The sequence below is a fragment of a genome, unplaced genomic scaffold (assembly GCF_019419815.1).
Source record: "Pyrus x bretschneideri cultivar Hongxiangsu unplaced genomic scaffold, Pyrus_bretschneideri_v1 Contig70, whole genome shotgun sequence".
Classification (NCBI taxonomy): domain Eukaryota; kingdom Viridiplantae; phylum Streptophyta; class Magnoliopsida; order Rosales; family Rosaceae; genus Pyrus; species Pyrus x bretschneideri.
This window is the reverse complement of record NW_025999810.1, coordinates 559,792-579,386: the sequence shown is the minus strand read 5'-3', so window position 1 is coordinate 579,386 and position 19,595 is coordinate 559,792. Positions and strand designations below refer to the sequence as shown.

The 19,595-nt window shown below is 37.8% G+C and overlaps 1 protein-coding gene and 1 pseudogene across 1 annotated transcript; both read right to left on the bottom strand.

Annotated features, from left to right (window-relative positions):
• Positions 1-439: 439 nt before the first annotated feature.
• On the bottom strand, positions 440-5,772 carry LOC103937508 (guanine nucleotide-binding protein subunit beta-1). Its single transcript, XM_009347455.3, has 6 exons — positions 5,414-5,772; positions 5,205-5,299; positions 3,733-4,157; positions 2,796-3,153; positions 1,386-1,499; positions 440-829 (listed from the first exon to the last, which is right to left on the bottom strand). The coding sequence occupies exons 1-6, from the start codon at positions 5,517-5,519 to the stop codon at positions 794-796; spliced, it is 1,134 nt and encodes a 377-aa protein (XP_009345730.2). The 5' UTR covers positions 5,520-5,772; the 3' UTR covers positions 440-793.
• Positions 5,773-7,092: 1,320 nt separating this feature from the next.
• Positions 7,093-19,595, bottom strand: LOC108866427 (annotated as a pseudogene).

The following is a 19,595-nucleotide window of genomic DNA, read 5'->3' as shown; positions in this document are numbered from 1 at the left end:
AATAATTATTTGGATTTTTGGTTCTTTAATTTCTTTATTATAAAAAGAAAATAAAGCGAAAATGAGAAAGAAAGAAGAGAGACGAGACAAGGGAGGGAATTGGAGAGGGAGAAAAAGTAGGTGAATGGTGGGGTCATTCGTGAGAGTTTATTTTTGAAACTCCAAATAGTTGTTTTATGATGAGATAGCAATTTCAAAAATTTATGTCAAACGTTGTGATAAACGTTTCGAGTCATCAAACCGCTTGACAATTTGATTATGCTACAATACGTGACAACACGCTATTAACCTACAAGATTAAATTGGTAAATCTAAAAGTTAGGCTTCTTTCACTGAAGATTGTCCACACTAGAAAATACAAAAGTGGATTTCCCAAGACGAGAAATATATTTTAAAAACCAAGAAGAAGCAAATTGAAAAAATGCACGGGACAAAGAGAGGAAGAAAAAACACCATACATGGATGAGAGATGAGTCATTTACAAGTTTACAACATTCTAATGGAAGGTACATGGAGATGGTAGCTACAGATGAAATATATTCAGGCCCAAAGCACATGGGACGGTCTCTCAAGCCGGAGTTTTCGTCAAATGTACATCCTTTTCTTTCTCCCAATATTAAATTTGTCAGTTTTTCCAATGTGGGGTTACAACTTACAACAAGCAGCAACACATTAGAGGATATTCTAGTTTCTCAAACCCAGTATCTTCATCAACGGATATTGAGAGCCATGGGCCTGCGAAAAGATGAAATTCAGGATGCACAAGATGGAGATATCTGCCTCCGTAATTGGCTCAAATTATTTTCCTATGCCCTCCGAAAGCCCATATCTGCGATAAACACGAAGCAAAGTCATATTTCATGAACTTCAAACAAGCAATATGGCTCTTTTTTAACGAACGATGCATGTAGATTGATTGAGAATACAAAAAAGAAAACCCACACAACTCCATGAATATCAGATTCAGAGCTATAGGACAATGATAGCTATCTCCCGTTGTAGACCAAAAGCATCACTTCCTAGTATATCCTGCATACAAATACAAGGGTACTGACATGTGACCAAGATTTAGTCCCACTGGTGCCGGCGTCCAATAAATGCTTGCCAGGTTTTCAAAAAGTGCACTAACCGTCCCATTGACTACTGACACAGGGTGAATTGGTGATATGAACACAATAAGGGTACTGACTTGCAACAGAAACGCCAAATTTTCGCCGTCTCATTTTTTATTTATTTTTCCTCTACTTTTATTTGCATTCTGATTGCAGAAAGAAACGCATTAAGAGATAAAAATTAACAATTATCAGTAAAGATGATGATTCCCATGCACGTTCCATGCAGCATGGCATAAGTGAAATAACGGATACAGGGCTAAGGAAAATAACCTTTAAATTTGTATCCCAACTTCCTGTACACAAGGCACTTCCATCAGCTGACAAACCCAAACAGCTAATCTGCGCCTCGTGTGAGTTTTGGAGGGATCCCAGGTTCAAAACCACCTGCCGCAAAATGAAAGAGCAATTAGAGCCAATTTCATCCATTTAAAGCACTGCCATAAAAATTCATACGCACAAGCCAATATTATAAAATGATGCAACAAAAATAAATTTAAAAAAAAAAAAAAAAGGATTTACAGGACTAGTTTATAACCACGCATTCTGAAAGTATTACAATTGTATTTAGGAAACCTTTGCAGCATGACATCTCATTTTTACTTCTCACACACCCCTCTCAATTTTCAGTCGTTGGGTCAAATGACTTGAAGAAGATCAATGGCATAAAAATCCATACGCAGAAGCCAATATTATAAAATGATGCAACAAAAAAAAATTAAAAAAATAAATAAATAAATAAAGCAGGATTTACAGGACTAGTTTATAACCACGCATTCTGAAAGTATTACAATTGTATTTAGGAAACCTTTGCAGCATGACATCTCATTTGGCAGGATTAATTTATGACTCACACATTTAAGCGTTTTACATTTTTGTTTATAAAAAAAATTCTAAATATGACATTTCATATGACACAGCATGGACAACCATAACTGTCCAACTTGGAATCCAACCAATACTCTTTTCCCTTTTCCTCCATCCTAGGTGGTTTACTCAAATTGCATGCAAGGCTATGGGCGTTATTTTGACATTATGATTGATCACAGTATAGGCAGGGCACATGGCAATAAACCTTACCGAGAAACCTTGACAATCCAAGATGCATTTTCTTGTTTTAAGAATAACTATCACAAATGATATTGTTAACTGTATTTTCAACCAAGTGAGACTTATATTAAGATTATCTTAAGTGCGAGAAACTAATAGAAACACAATCAAGGGAGAAATAAGATCTAACCTACAAAATTTCAAGTTATCAACTACTAAACGGAACTAGTTGAGTAGGATGACTTCACACTGTGAACAAAAGATTCTGCTGTGTTTAGCATAAAAGAAAAATGCAATCAGACATAGGCAACCTAGCGTAGCTCCAAATTTACATACTTTTGTGACTGGAATTCATACAATGCACAAGTAATTTATGGGAAATAGAAATTAACTTAAATAACTCTGGTCTATCTTAATTACAAAAAAACATATAACTCTAATTCAAATGTCTGTAAATGTGAAGTACGCCCATGCAAGAAGTTGACAATAAACATGCTGAGTAAAATGCTTATAGACCAAAACTACAATCTAAAGTACAAGGCAATTTATTAAAAAAGTGGGGTCAGCTGATGACGCAAAAGCATATTGGTATTCAGTGAAGAGGTAGACTGTGGTCAATTAAATTGGCTTTACCTTTGCCAATAAAGTATCCCATACATAGCAATCCCCATTTGTGTATCCAGCAAAGAGAAGCCTTCCTGATATTGAGAATGCAATGGTTTTCGCAGGTGGGATATCATTATCACCATGTGGCTGATGGTATACTTGGAGCTGGTGCCCAGTTCTAATGTCAAACAATCTGCAAGTTCCATCATCTGAGCCAGTTCCAAATCTATTTCCATCTGGAAAGAACTTTACCACATTAACATCCCCCTCATGACCATGAAACGTCCGCACTGCTCGACTTGCAACACGAGTATCCCACAATCGGGCAGTTGTATCACAAGAACCAGACACAAACAACCTCGAGTTGCTTTGATTGATGGACACACTGAAAGAATGCAAAACAGTTTACTTAGAATTCCATGACCAATAATATCCTTTCATAAACACTAACGTTTGTGTGACATTTAAAGTGCTCGTGATGGAAAAGCTAAAGGTAAAGGAGGCTGTACGGATTAGGAAAGATTCTTTTAAACTCAAATACAGAACAGAAATTCTTGTCTCGGGATTAACTAATAAGATGTCACTTTCCAGGACAAAGTTATCAATGTAGACGCATTTCTAACAGCATTGAATAAATTAGAGGAAACAATTCCATTACATCGTAAATTCACGGACATGAAAATGGACAGAAACTTTAACTGCTAAATCAAAGGATTCCAGAGCAGACAAATTAAAAGAATAAATTTCATGAATTATATTTACAATGGTATCAAGTAAGTTTAATCACTACTGTTCAGCTAAATATAAAATCATGTACCAACTTTTAAAGCCTTTTCTTGTCTTTCTTTTTGCTTCATGTAAGGCTAAAAATTAAAATATGAGGTGCTTATTGAACACGGCCACCTAGAAGAACCAGATGCAATAAATGTTATACATATAGCCATTTAAAAACCACCCGATATACCTCAGTACATCTGCAGTGTGTCCAGACTGAAATTCACCTCCAAAAACTGAAGTCCTGAGTCCAGTAGTAATATCCCATAAAACACACGTTTGATCTCCAGATCCACTAATCAGGTGAGTGTCCTCATCTGGAACGTATTGACAGGAGGAAACATAACCCTTATGCCCACTAAGTGTTCTTGATACAGGTAGATTCCCATCCTTGTCACACAGGGAATTCAGGTTGAAAATAGAGCAAACACTATCAAGACCACCGCAAGCAACAGATTGACCAGTCGGTGAGAAAGCACAAGTCATGACCCATGCACAAGGTAGTTTTATGGCATGAGTCTTCTGGCTTGTTAGTGCATTCCACACTATCAAACGCCCGTCTTGAGATGCACTGACGATTCGATTCTTTTCAGAGGTCCAATCTAACGAATACACCTGCAGCAGTCTCAGTGAGCATAAATCTTATTGAACCTTATCCTATTCGAACTGGTATCATAAATACAGTAACTACATGAATTTTATTATTTGAAAGGCTGAAGAGTAACACAAATCTTGTTCTATTACTTTTAATTAATCTAGTTCCCCTATAATTTTGCATAGTTTTGTATATCCACTTTATTATTACAAACTTCAAAACCAATATGCTTTTTCTCCACTCATTTGCCATTTCACCTTCAATCAGAATTAATGAAATAACTTAGTTAGCTACTCACCTCCCACAAACTCTATAGCAATTTTATCTGCAGGTGGTTGCTCTATTACACCTGAAAGTTTCTTAACTGGCCAATTTACCATTCTACAGCCACAATCTCAAAAGAAAATGAAAGAAGCCATGTCCAGACTCAAACCCACCCGAAAATGACTTCTTTGGGGCTATGGGTGTAGGAGGATACAAATGTTCAGTTAAGAAAGAGAACTACTTTTTTGGTGTCAATAGAGCTACCCTTTATATGTGTCGAATTTAGTTCTTCCCAATTACTATAGGTCGATCTCCTAGTATTGATTGGGCTTGTTACTTAAAATGCCACTGCCTATTAATAATACTTTTGACCACTGTCTTGAGTACATTTAACTTACTCCAATTATTCAACTTTCTCCATATCCCTAATCAACCTGTCCATTTTTGTTTTACTAGTTTGTTCGTAGAGGTCTTTTCACCTCTTTTATACCTAACTTTCTCCATATCCCTACTAGTGCATTCGTGCACCTTTTTTGTTTGGTATGATTTCACTCTCAAAAATTACTCAAACACTCTCCCAACCAGTCAAAGCCTACAATTTCATTTTCACAGATTCAAAGCTATAAAAAGAAATTAGCTTTGTAATCCGAATAGCACGCTTCAAACAACCAATTCCCAACAAGTCCATAAACCTATATGAATGAGCAATCGAATGAACCGAAAGAAGCTCGCTATTACAAACAAAACGCACAACAGACCACACACTCACAAAAAAACATATAATTACATGTGGGTAATCATACCTTTCCTGTATGACCTTGCAAGGTTCTGCAGCATACGAGATCGGTGGGGCCAAATGTGACCGGAGTCTTACCCTGTGACCTTGCATACCCAGCCACTGCAACAATTCCACCACCACAACCAATTAGATCTAAAAACCCCAAAAATTACAATCCAGTACAAAATTATTCAATAGTAATTTAACAAACCAGCAAACCCACCACCGCCATACCATCTGTGTCGAGCAAGGAAGCGCGCTTCTGCTTCAACCGCTCTCTGAGTGATTTGACGGTGTCGCTCGCCACCACGTGGCGCTCTTTGAGCTCCGCGACTGACATTGCTCGGAATTCGAGCTCAGGATTCGGTCATGGAGCGGAAGTCGAAAAAGGCCTCCGATTCAAAGCGAAATTAGGGTTTCCATTTCTGCTACTGAGATTTCAATTGGAAGCTCGAACTCACGAGGAAGTACGGTGAAAGGTGAAAAGGAGAAGAGGGTGGTTGGTTTGTGGTCTCGTCTCTGAACGAGTCTCTGAGATTTTGTCAGAGAGAGAGAGCTGTGACCTGTGACCTGTGACCTGTGAAGACGTTGTGGGACATTCCGTTGGAGTCGTCAGGGCACAAGTGTAATTTACACTGGCGGCTAGGGGTCCCACCACGGTCCACTTGGCAATTTTTAATTGGAGTGTGCTAGATATGACGTGTGAGAGTTTTTATGTTATAAACTCACAGTTTAACGTCAATTTTCGTACAAATAAATAATATAAAACTGAAAAAGAGCCCGTAAAGTCCCATTTTTAAGATTTGCTACAAATGTGCTGCTTTGCATATAATAATTTTATTTTCATTATTGCGTTATGTTTGAGTAATTAAGTTCTGGACTCCCAACTCCATATAGTACAACAACTTTGCATTGAAAAAATTTATTTTTATTATGATATTCCGTTCTAATAATATAAAGTTATGTATTAAGTTTTCTCACATAATATGACATTAGTATGCCAAAATGTCAAAGTAGCAATAAACACTATTGTTTGCTATTTTTTATTTGATGAATTCTCAAGGAATTGAACAAATTGAACAAGGAGCAAGCGGCTATGGGGACAACTATCTTCAACAAAGCCAACGTTACCACGTCGTTGTATAACACTAAAAAGAGCCCAAAGTTCGATGCCTCAATATTAACATGCTGACTATGGCTGCCAAGGGATGTACTAACAGTTTTGGATACTGCTTGAAAAACATTTACACAGATAATTGATCAGCAAAGCCCACAAAGATCATCATTCTCGCCCCAAAGACGTGTTAAAAACGTGCATTTAACCTACATTTTGTGGCTCCTCACTCGCACATGAGAAAGACAGAGTGTCAAACTGACGTGGAAAGCCCGAGGAAAGGTAGAAGGAGATAACAACTACCTCCACTACGGGAGAAGGAGTGAGGGACAAGGTAGTGGTACTTGCTTCTCAAGCATTAAAGTTCTATAAAAGGGGAGAGGAGTCAAAGAACAAGGTATGCAAATGAAATCATTTGACTAGAGAATATCAATTCATCTGACTGACTTGAGCGTCGAAGTACTATTTGCAGGTACAACAACCCCTTCCCCTTTCTTTTAAACAAAGCTTTGGAAAGGATGTTCAGGGACGCTTCTCGATGAGGGATTTGATAATAATTGAAATCTAGGGTTTGAGCTTGAAGAAATATGTTCATAGTTTAGAGTGAGAGAGAAAGCTTGAAGAAAGACTTGCAATGTTTCTGTATTTTCTCATTTACCGCCTTATTACAACTCAAACTATTTATAGTTTTACAACCTTAGCTTATGAAGTAAGCTATTACATAACCAATACTCATCTGACAGATGGACCAATACAACAATGACACCTACACATTTATGCTATTACCCCCCCCTCAATCTTAACCAGGGACACCAAGGTTAAGATTGTAACAATGACGCACAAAAACAGGAATGTGAAGTCCTTTGGTAAAGACATCAGCCACCTGATCAGTAGTAGGAACATATTGCACCCAGAGATCACTTTTTTGAACTTTTTTCCGCACAAAATGATAATCAGTATTAAGACGTTTGATACGAGAATGGAAGACAGGATTAGTGCTAAGAGCAAGAGTAGACAAATTATCACACTGCAGCAAAGGAGGGTCAGAAAGAAACATATGTAAATCCTTTAAAATAGATCGCAACCAACACACATTCGCAGCACAATGAGCAAGTGCTTTATGTTCAGCCTCAGTGGAGCTGCGAGACACAGATGCTTGCCGCTTGGACTGCCATGAGACTGGATTAATGCCCAAAAATACAACATACCCAGTGATGGACCGCCGTGTATTAATATCGGCTACCCAATCAGAATCAGAATAAACGGAGAGTGTAGCAAATGAGGCAGCTTTGTAAGTAAGCTCATAGGTTAAGGTGCCTTTAATATAACGAAGAATTTGTTTGACCAAGAAAAAATGAGCATCGGTAGGTTGATGCATAAATTGACAAACAACACCAACAGAATGAGCAATATCGGGCCGCGTGAAGGTGAGACACTATAGAGCACCAACGAGACTACGATAGAGGGTTGCATTAGGAAATGAAGTACCTTCTGTGACAAGTAATTGAGAGTGAGGCTTGGAAGGAGTAAGAGCAGGTATACAATTCTCCATCCTTGCCTTTTTCAATAAGTCCATAGCATACTTGGTTTGATTTACAAACAAATCCCCATTATCTTGAGATTGAATGTGAAGACCAAGAAAGTATGTCAGTTTGCCCATGTCCTTCAATTCAAATAGTTCACCAAGAGTGTTGATCACAGATTGAACCTGTGTATCACTGGATCCTGTGATGATTATATCGTCCATGTATAATAATAAAACCACAATATGAATGCCATCATGTTTGACAAATAAACTGGTGTCAGACTGAGAAACAACAAAACCCAATGCAGGTAAAACTCCAGTGAACTTAGAATGCTAAGCCTGATAGGCTTGTTTGCGACCATACAAGGATTTGACTAATCTGCACACATGAGAAGGATGTTGAGAATCCACAAAACCTAGGGGCTGTTGCATATAAACTTCATCCTGCAAGTCATCATGTAAGAACGCATTCTTTATATCCAATTGGCATAGACGCCAACGATAAGTCTTAGCAAGAGCCAAAATAAGCCGAACTGTGGAATGCCACACAACGGGACTAAAAGTCTTAGAAAAATCAACACCTTGTTCTTGTGTAAAACCCTAAGCAATCGGGCTTTATAGCGAGAAACATTGCCATCAGAGTTTCTTTTAATTTTATAAATCCATTTGCAACCCATGACAGACCTACCTGGAGGAGAAGGAACTAGAACTCATGTGCCTTAAGATTGCAAGGCATCATATTTTTCTTGCATAGCCTTCTGCCACAAAGGATTGGTACAAGCACTTCGAAAAGTTCTTGGTTCGTCCACATCAACGACATCAGCAAGAAAAGTAAAACTAGAGAAACTAAATTCAGCATCATTAATTTGCAGAGACATAGAATCGGTGGAAGTAGCCAAGTAAGCTGAATAATCTTGTCGAGAGATAACACCTGTCTTAAGTCTAGTCTTGATAGGGGAATGATGAACTATAGTATCACTATTGTCATTAGAGGCAAGGGGAGGATGTAATACCTGTAATTGTGCAGGATGGATGATAGGTAATAAGGCTGAAGTAGAGGAAGGAGTAACACTAGAATGAGTTGTTGGTCTAAAAGTTTCAAATTCCTGTTCAAACAATCCTGCACTAGAAGGACCTGAATTCAGTTGTTGAGAAACCATGGAAGGTAATGAAACTACCAAAGGATGAGACAATCGAGAGTCTAGTACCACACAATTAACAAGCTTAGATGAAGACCTTTGTTTAGCAGGAAAGAAACTCTCATCATAAACCACATGTCGGGATAATAACAATTTCTGGTTCTAAAGATCATAACAAATAATACCTTTGTAACCAACTGCATAGCCCAGAAAGATACATAACACAGATCAAATTGAAGTTTATGAGAATTATATGGCCTGATATAGGGATAAACAGCAGACCCAAAGACTCGTGTATGCTGTAACTGAGGAGGTTTATGATACAACACATAAAAGGGGATTCCATATGTAAAGCTTTACAAAGCATACGATTAATAAGATACACAGAGTGTACACATGCATGATACTAGAAATCCAAGGACAAGCTAGCAACAAATAACAAAGTAATAGTAGTCTCAATGATATGTCTATTCATTCTCTCCATAAAACCATTCTGTTGTGGAGTGTAAGAGCATGAGATCCTATGTAAAATTCCTTTAGAAGCAAGAAAATTATCAAATTGCTTGCTAATATATTCACCACCTTCATCAATTGGAAAAACTTGATTGCAGAACCAAAATGCACAAAAACAAAGGTATAGAATCGCACAAATAATGGGAAAACATCAAATTTATTACATAACGGAAAGATCCATACAAATTTGGTACAATCATCCACGAAGGTTACATAATACCTATATCCTTCAATGGATTTAACTGGAGAGGGACCCCAAATATCTGAATGAATTCTCTCAAAAGGTACTAGACATCTAGAAGAATCCTGAGGAAAACATAATCTAGATATTTTTCCCTTAATACAATTTGAGCACAGTTTACAATTGTCATATACTTGGTGACTTATTTGAGACTTATGTAACATAACAGAGATGACCTCATTAGTTAGATGACTCATCTGTTGATGTTAAAGAGTAGACTTGATAGCTTGGCCCAGAAACATAGATGTATGTATTGGAAAATGCTGAGATTGTACATTCTTGAACACAGGAATCTGAAACAACTCATTAAGCTTACTTCTGCCTTGGTATAGTATCGCCCTTGTTACCTTGTCCTGCACAAAAAAACAGTGTATCATCACAAATAAACCAACATCGATTGTCTTTACATAATTGTTTCACAGATAAAAGGTCCTCAGTAAGATTAGGAGCATGAAGAACTTGTTTAAGTTGAAGAGATGAAGAATGAGTTGTAAACATTGTAGATCCAACATGCTTGATAGGCAAACCTTGACCACTGCCTATTTTGATCCTCTCAGAGCCTTCAAATGGTTGAACTTGGGTAAGATTATTAACATTCAAAGTCATGTGATGCGAGGCACCTGTATCCATGATCCAAGCATGTTCAGTGGGATATGGTGCAATGGTATGAGCTGACATAACATTCAGATTAGGACTGGATAACGTGGTTATTGAAAAGGCTGGTGAAGTGGGAGTCTGAAACCGTGAAGCTGAATATGTTGGACCAGAACCTTGATAAGTATAGTTACCCCTATGGTAACACTCCACAGCGATGTGAACCCTCTTGCCACAAATTTGGCATTCTTGGAAATTGTGTCCAGAATTAGAACTCTTATAAAAGCAGTTTGGTGCTGTATGGCCCCTTTTTTGGCAAATTTGACATTTAGGTTGCATTGGAAATCTGGAATCAGTGTTGCCATTCCAGCCACCTTGTCAAGGGAACCAAAGCCATTACATCAACCTTTGTTGTAATTGAATTTAAAACCTCCATTGTTTCATTGTGAATTACCCTAGTATGGTCTCTAATGAAATGAGGATGCTAGTGGAGGATGAGGCAAAGACATCTGAGACTGTGAACCATTGCTAACTAAACCATATCCATAACCTGGTGGAAATTGAACAGAATGAGCATCAGGAAATGGTTGTGATGCAGGAGGAACATAGGGACCTAGAGAAATAATACCCACTATGGCAGAGAGACCATCATGTTAAGTAGAGTTAGATGATGACCCTTAAGAAAAGCCCTGAGAAGAGGAAGAACCTTGCACATACATAGCAAACATAGAATGGGACAAACTAGATTTAAGTCTAGACATATAATACAATCAGTGCCTTTTTGCATTGTTTGAAATTTAGTTTTAAGCATGTTAATTCTAGACTTGGACACTGTAGTATATCTATCTGCAAGAATGGACCACGTTTCTGAAGCAGTTCGACATCCAATCTTATGCTCAATAGCATCATCTGACAATGTTGCAATTAACAAACTTAGAAGAGCCATATCAACCTGCTTCCCATTCTTGAAAGGCAGACGAAATTTCCTTAGTAACACCAGTCTCAGTGCTAATAACTAACCTTGGTAAAGGAACAATGGTCTCATCAAAGTGATCAAACAACTTATATCCTCGAAGCACAGACTGAAATTGAAAAGCCCACTTAGAATAATTTGTATCATTCAACTTAATTGTCAACATCCCCAAAACACTTTCAATTTTCACCGTAGAAGTAGTCATTATGAAAAACCCAATTAACAGAAACAATCAATAGCTTTAGGCCTTGAGAATGAGATGCAATTAACACCGACTTAGGACTTCACCGACTCAGATTGCGGCACCGCCTCCCCCCCCCCCAAAAAAAAATTAGTCTTCTAAAACTGTAAAGAACCGTGATTGCTTAGTGACCCAGCAGATCCACAACGCAAGAACCTACTTTGGATACCATGATAACAATTGAAATCTAGGGTTTGAGCTTGAAGAAATATGATCACAGTTTAGAAAAAGAGAGGGAGAGAGAGAGAGCTCGAAGAAAGAATTGCAATGTTTTTGTATTTTCTCATTTACTGCCTTATTACAACTCAGACTATTTATAGTTTTACAACCTTAGCTTATGAAGTAAGTGTTGGAAGTATGCCCACAAAGCCACTCATTTGATGTAATAGCTTTTTGGAATACTTAATGTATTAAACTTTTATATGTTTAATGAAGGGCAAAGCTTATTGTTAATCACTATTTATTGTATCTTGTGTTTAAGCAATAAGGGAATCCAAGGAATGTATTTGATCTAAGAGACAAGTGATTTAAGTTAGTTAAATTAACGAGACCTTTCTCTTATGTTCATTCCTAAAACGTTCCTAGCCATAGGATTGCCAATTGGGCATTGACAATCCGCTAAGGTTAGTATGTGTTATGTCGACTCAAGCGTGAGTATGAACTAGTCTCAAGTCATTTGGTGTTGGACACTAAGGCAAACACATAGGTGCTCAAAAGAGTAATCGAGTACACTGAACAACGATCAAACGAGAGTTCGAACATACATGTCATGTGAGAACTCAATAGTTGCAATATGCAAAGTAGTCCTTTGACCTGAGGCATCATTGATGTCTAATGGTTAGGTCCTTGATCTTTGATTATGTCAACGGCATTCCATTGGAGTGTCCACGGCATTGTTGGGGTCAAGCTATCTAGTCATGTAGGCATATGAATGCACAACAAGGGATCTCTAACCTTCCATGGTGGAAGGAGAATACTCTAAGATATGATTCGAGAGTCTTTGGCCAAAGCATATGAATATGACTAAGGAAGCTTGTTCCAAATCTTATTCAATTGAATCATATAGAGAAGTATCACATTGGATAGTAGACATGAAACAAACTATCACTTAAACAATGTGATTAAGAGTATTGTATTAGAGAAGGACCGTATTGCATTGTAGTTGTAACTGCATAGGTTCTCCAACCACTTCTACTTAGCTTGGGTAACCATGACATGCTGCTAGGCGTCACCCATGGTTTGTGGAAGCCCTAAAGATTAGCAAACACTAATTTTAAGGGAGAATTGAAATGTGGTTTCAATTCACAATCGATCGTTAAGAGTAACATCGCCCACTACCTCGCTAATTGGAACCTAATGGATCGTACACCGAGTAAGGATATAAGTGAAGAAATTATATGAAATGGATAAGCGATTAAATGGTTTAATTGAAGAATGGTCAAGATTAATTAAATAGTTAATTAATTATACGAAACGTTCGTATTGGGCGCTTAAGTTAGTTTTGGGCTTCGGGGTACAAAAACGTTTTGGTCCACAAGGCCCATTATGTTTAAGTTGTATGACAACTAAAACAAAATGGGCAATTAAGCCCAATAACACTTGAAGGGCCGGCCATATCAAGGGTAGTGGGAACTTGCTTAATTGCAAGTTTGCCACTAACCTAAGAGATGAAGTATAAAGTCATCTTTATAGCTTTGTTTCTAATTTTAGGGTTTTCTAATTGAATTTGGGTGAAACATATTCTCTCATTTTCTACATAGAGGCCGGCCACTTAGGGGAGGAACATCTAGCAATCTTTTATTCCCTAAGTCATCCATTTCATCTTCACACTACATCTTTGGTGTGGAGACTTAGAAACACCAAACCTTTGGTGTTTTGGAGAACAAATCCTCAAATCCTCAAAGAAGAAAAGGAGCACTAAAAGGGAGGAAATCACAAGGAAGATCCAAGGAGCAAGGAGGTGACTTGAAGGCCCTCCACTTGGGTGAATCCCTTGTGCAATCAAGGATGAGCTTCAAGGGTAAAGAATCTCTAAATTCTTATTCTCTTTAATATTGTTAAAGAGTCTTATGGTTCACCATATACTAGGCTTTGAAAGTCATGGGTTTTATGAATTGTTTTTGGATGCATGCCTACTTTAATTTGTTAATAGTTTGCCTATGTATTCAAATGTTCATTACATGTTCTTAGCTAGGACATAAATTTTCCTTCAGTAAGCTATTACATAACCAATACTCATCTGACAGATGGACCAATACAACAATGACACCTACACATTTATGCTATTAGGATTCACCAAATGTGCAGATTACAGACAACAAATTTGTTGAGATATTTCTTCGTGTAAGAAATTTCATTCTAACAATATCCCAAACAAAACTAGGAACCTTTACGATTAAAGGGCTACATGTATAAATTAAAAACAACAAAAAAGTACACCAATACCTTATTCCTTATATCCAATTGATTTCTAACCTTAACGAATCCGTTATTTGATATAATATTAACCTTCCCTGCTTCCACAGGTAGTCCAGTACTTCCACCAGGGTAACTGCAACCATTATAACCTGCAATCAATTGACAGATCTAATTAGAAAAAGTTCCAAAACAAATCAAGCAGACCTAGTAATACTGGTTTATTAGATGTTCCAATTTTACACCAGTCTAAACTGAACGAAAAGAAAAATGCCACAGATTTTTAGTGCAATCATTCACAAAAGGTGTTGGATTAAAAGAGAATGGTTATCAATTATCACCACAAAAGTTAAAATATCATACACTTTTACGTTTCTAGTTGGTCACTTTATGAATTATTAATTCTGGAAAGTACCCTTTTGTTTAAAGTGTGTCATCATCATGGTAAACATGGGCCATTTCAATGTGTTTGTGTTAAAGAAAACTTACTGGGATTTGAGGATGTGAGCATTGCTATTTGTGAGAAATCACAATTCAGAGGAACTGTGCCACCAGTATGATAATACAGATTCATGGCATAGGCAACGTGCAATGCGACAGTGTTTGGGTTAAAACAGGCCCCTCCTGGTTGGATTGCACTGCAATCAATACCATGGTCGTAAGCATAGTCAAGATTTACCTGCAATTGAGCAGAAAAAAGCTGGATTTGGGCACACACCACTATGCTGAAGTAGGCTTGAGTGAAGGAGACACCATTGGTGTTGATGGAGTCTGAAGGGTAGAAATCCAAGGGTTATAATTAATCATGCAGATGGTAAAGCATAAAATAATAGGCGTTATAAGGTCTGGCCAAATAAAGGACATGTTATGTTCTCATACGTATTGAACCATCCATATAACGAATTATCTAGAATCGCAATCAACAATATAACATGTCAAAGTGGTGCGGTATGAGAACATTTTGCTGGAAGGTTTTAAATGCGTCACCTGGCTACTCTTTGTGAGACCAATGTCGTATATCGCAGTTAGATCAGGCTTGAACAAACCAAAAGATTACTGAGAGGATGGACCAGGTTTCAAATCCTCATCATAGAGCACGAAGATATACGTCTCCACAGATTTTCTAGGTATCAACGGAGTCCTAACCATGGATCTAAGATGTGCAATCAAATTTTCATTATATACCCTTGCATTCTCCATACTAGGTCCAACTTTGTTGTTATCTCCATGGTATGGTCATCCAGTCTCAACAATCAAAATGTCAATAGGTTGACCGCACATCATCAACCTAGAGATAGTAAACTTTTGTCATTTATATTAATGCATCAATCAACGACTTCAAAAACGTAAGGGTTAAACTATTGGAACTCCCTAATTAGTTAATTAGCCATTATCAAATTGTCATTGCAAGAAAAGCAAACAATGCACATAGTTCAAACAAATTATGAATTCACTGTGCTGTAGATTGACTAATGATATCAAAAGGATAAATGCTTCAAAACCCAATTTCATTTTCGAATTTTCTTTCCAATTCTTTCACATAGGTAGGACCTTATGATATCGCGAGAAATTGATAAAAGAATTAGGTCTTTTAGTATCATCCAACCACAAAAGATTCGAATGCATATTATCTCACGGATCTGCGAAAAAACCCAATGCTGCTAAAGTTTCACTAACATTTCCTCCTAAAGTAAGAGATAAGAGGTTTATACTTTATATGGTGGTCAAATTTTAGGTTCTATGAAACAACAAAACACATTGTACTAAATCCAAGGGAATTGTTATTAGCATTCCAAAAATCTCATTCTACACTCCAAACTTTCTATATTAGGAAAGAAAAATACACTTGTGAGGAGTGTAAAATGAGATTTTTGGAATGCCAATAACACTTCCCAAATCCAATGACAATAGAAATCATGGTTATATGGCCTTATCTAAAATTATAGTGACGGCCATTAGCCAGCCTGTGACCTTGTCACCATGCATCAAATTGCATATAGAAGGTCACATCAGGTAAGTTTCAATGCTCCTATCATTTCATTGATAAAGCAAGTGGGCAATAATTCATACAAGAATAATATGTATGACACTAATTAAATGACCGTTGAAATTAGGGTTTCCCAAAACCAACTTTTCGGGTTCCTTTGGAAGTAAAAATAATTGAAGGAGCTTTTAGTGAAATCGATTTTAGGATTCAAAAGCACTTCCAAGTGCTTTTTGAAAGAAGCACGAGGTATTTACTTCTTACAAAAAGCACTTGAGGATCCACTTTGATTTTTACTAAGGATTGGTTTTAAAAGCATCTTCACCAAAAGCGCCTTCAATTATTTTAAATTTTCCAAACGAGCCTTTCATTGATAAAAACAGCTAAACCTTACCATCTTGCTACCTAATAAGCTATGTATTCAAATAAAAGACCTGCTGGTTAAAAAAAAAGAAAAAGATATAGTAATATTTTCTTTCATCTTCCTTTTAAACTAATCCTCACACCTTAATTTTCTCTAATCTAGCGTAACTATAAACATATGCAAGCTAAGGTGCATATTTGCCTTCAAGTAACTACAAAAGCAAGGAGATAGAGAATGCAATTAAGGATTTGGTTGGAAGTGCGATTAAAATGGCCACAATCAGCCCTTGTAGTTCTAGATAATAAAAGCACTTTTCCAAAACTTTCTGTTGATTTAGCTTCTAACAAAAGTGCTTATGTGTTTGATTTACCAAAAAAACCATTAGTTTAAAACTCTTGCGTCAATGTTGTGGACTCATGGATTAAAGATCAACGTATAAGTCGTCGTATGACGCAACGACCAATCTTATAGAATTGCACTAACGGTTGACCCAGAAGTCAATTTTTCAACTGGGCCTAGACCCATTTTAATAAAAAAAGCCCAAACCCAGTCCACTAAAGTGTAAAACTCGCTCACCTGAGCATCAAACATGTTCATGTACTTGATCCTACTCCCCGAGTCGACTCGTCTCGCGTTAGGCTGGAACAAGCAAAACACCAGTGTTTCGGGCCTCAGGTTGCTCTGGTATGTGAAAAACGGCTACGGGTTGACTGAAAATGGCTATCCGTTGCCCCTCTGGAAGGCTAAAAGTGCTTTGAGGACGTCCTGGAATCCCGGGTTGAACAGACCCGCAGACGGCGGGTCGAATGGACCAAAACGATTATGGAGTGCACCGTGGAGACCCAGACCTTGCCGCTAAGAGACGTAGCGGTGAGGGCAGATTCGACATTTCGTATGGTAGGGAGGAGTTAGGAGATAAGGCCCTGGTCGTTAGATAGGAAGACCTCGTTGCCGACATTGATGAGGTCGATTTTGCTGGCGAGGTAGAAAGGGAGGACGTTAGAGTTCACCTACTGCCCCCTACGTTGGGATCGGAGGCGAGGGCCAGGATGTCGCCGTTGGAGGTGCCGATGGCGATGGCGGAGCCGGCGAGGGCCTTGATGATGGCCAGGTCGGTGCTGTTGGAAATGTGCCCTAAAACCAATCATATGATGATACTTTACGGACATTTCACAAAAGTTAAACTAATGTAGTTTAAATGTAAAGGGCAAAGATTATTGTTTGAGCCGTCTCATATAAATGTTATATGCTTAAACGATAAGTCCAAGGAATATGTGATTGGAAGAATGTGATCTAAAGAAGTTAGATTCATGAGACCATTCTTTCGTTGACACATCCTAAACGTTCCTGATCATAGGATTGTCAATTGGGCATTGACAGTCCGTTAAGATCAGTACGTGCTATGTCTTCTCTTAGAGAGAGTGACTAGTCTCGAGTCATTGGTGTGTGTGACATGAAGACAAGTACGTAGGTGCTCAATAGAGAATGAGTTCACTGAACACGATCAACGAAGAGTTCTCATATTCATGTCACATGAGAACTCATGGTTGGGATAATGCAAATTAGTCTTTTGACCTGAGGCATCACAGTTGTCTTGTGGTTAGGTCCTTAATCTTTGATTATGTCAAAGTCACTCCATCAGGAGGGTGTCCACGGCATCGTTGGGGTTAAGCCACTTAGCCATGGAGGCAAGTGAATGCGCAACAAGGGATCTCTAACCTTCAAACTGTTTGAGGGAGAATACTCTATGATATGATTAAGAATCTTTGGCCAAAGTATGAATGAGATTTAGGAATGTGTTCCAAATCACATTCAAGGTAATCATATAAGCACAAGACTCACATTGGATAGTAGACATGAATAAACTATCAAACCAAACAATGTGGTCAAGAGTATTGTATTAGAGAAAGACCGTATTGCATTTGTAATCCTAAGACTGAATAGGTTCTCCACCTCTTCTGATTAGCTTGGGTAACCATGACATGCTGCTAGGCGTCAACCATGGTTTGTGGAAGCCCTAAAAGTGTATTATCACTAACAGGAGAATTGAAAGTAAGTTTCAATTCACAATCGATTAGAAAGAGTTTTAATTGCCCACTGCCTCGCTAAAAGGAACCTAATGGATCGTTCACCGAGTAAGGTAGAGTTTGAAGAAACAATGGAGATGAGTAAGAATAATTAAATGGTTTAATTATTTATCTAAGGCTAGGATTAATTAATATGTTAATTAATCAAACGAATAAGTTCGTTAAAGACCTCAGGTTAGTTTTGGGCCGCAAGGCCCAATGGGATTTGAATGTCAAGCCCATTAACTCAAGTTGTATGACAACTTGAATAAACAAAGGGCTTGAAAGTCCAATAAACCCTATAGGCCGGCCATGTTAGAAGAATAGGGCTTTTGGTCCATTAGGTCACTTATTTGAAGGGACTATATAAAGGACTTTATAGCCTAAAATTCATTAAGGTTGTTTTTGGGGAAAGGATGAGAACACAAGCTCTCCTTTCTCTCTAAAATTTCGGCCACCTTGGAGGGATCATCTAGCAATCAAACTCCTCCAAGGTCACTCATTTCTTCTTCATTATGCCTTGGTGATGAATCATTAGAGGTTCTCAATTTTGGGAACTTTGGAGAAACCTTTTTTATCCATCCAAATCCATAGATCTAAGATGCAAGGAATGAAGGCCCTCTCTTTGGGTGATTAGCCTTTGTTTAAATACAAAGAGGAATCTACAAAGGTATATATTTCAACTCACTTTGTTTTGAGTTGATTATTGGTTCACCATTTTACTAGGCTTTGAACATTCATGGGTAATGTTTTGTTTTTAAGTGCATGCTAGCATGATTCCGCCTTTAATTTGTTAATTGCATGCTAATGATGTTGCTTAAATGAACATGTCATCTTCCAAAATAATCCTTCAGGTGCCATAGAGACGAACGCGCCTGATGGAGATGGATTGGAGGAGCTTCGCGGTGTTGGAGGGCGGCGGGAGGTTGTCGATGACCTGGCCGTAGTTTATGTCGATAAATGACTGTGAGTCTGCAATGAAAACGACCGTTTGAGTGGGGATTTTGACAACATAGAATGGCAGTTAAGTAACTGAAAGCTTGGTGGAATAGATCAGTCAGCAGCGCTATTATTTAAAATACGATTTTCTTCTTTTTTTTTTTCCCCTGGGAAAGTGCAACTACTTCTGTTTATTTTCGGGAAAGTTTTGGAATTGAGGGAGTGAGTGATAACTTACCTGCAGAAAGGAAAACAATGAATAAGATGGAGAGGAGGAGGCTGAGTAAGTGTGAAAACGACGATGCCAT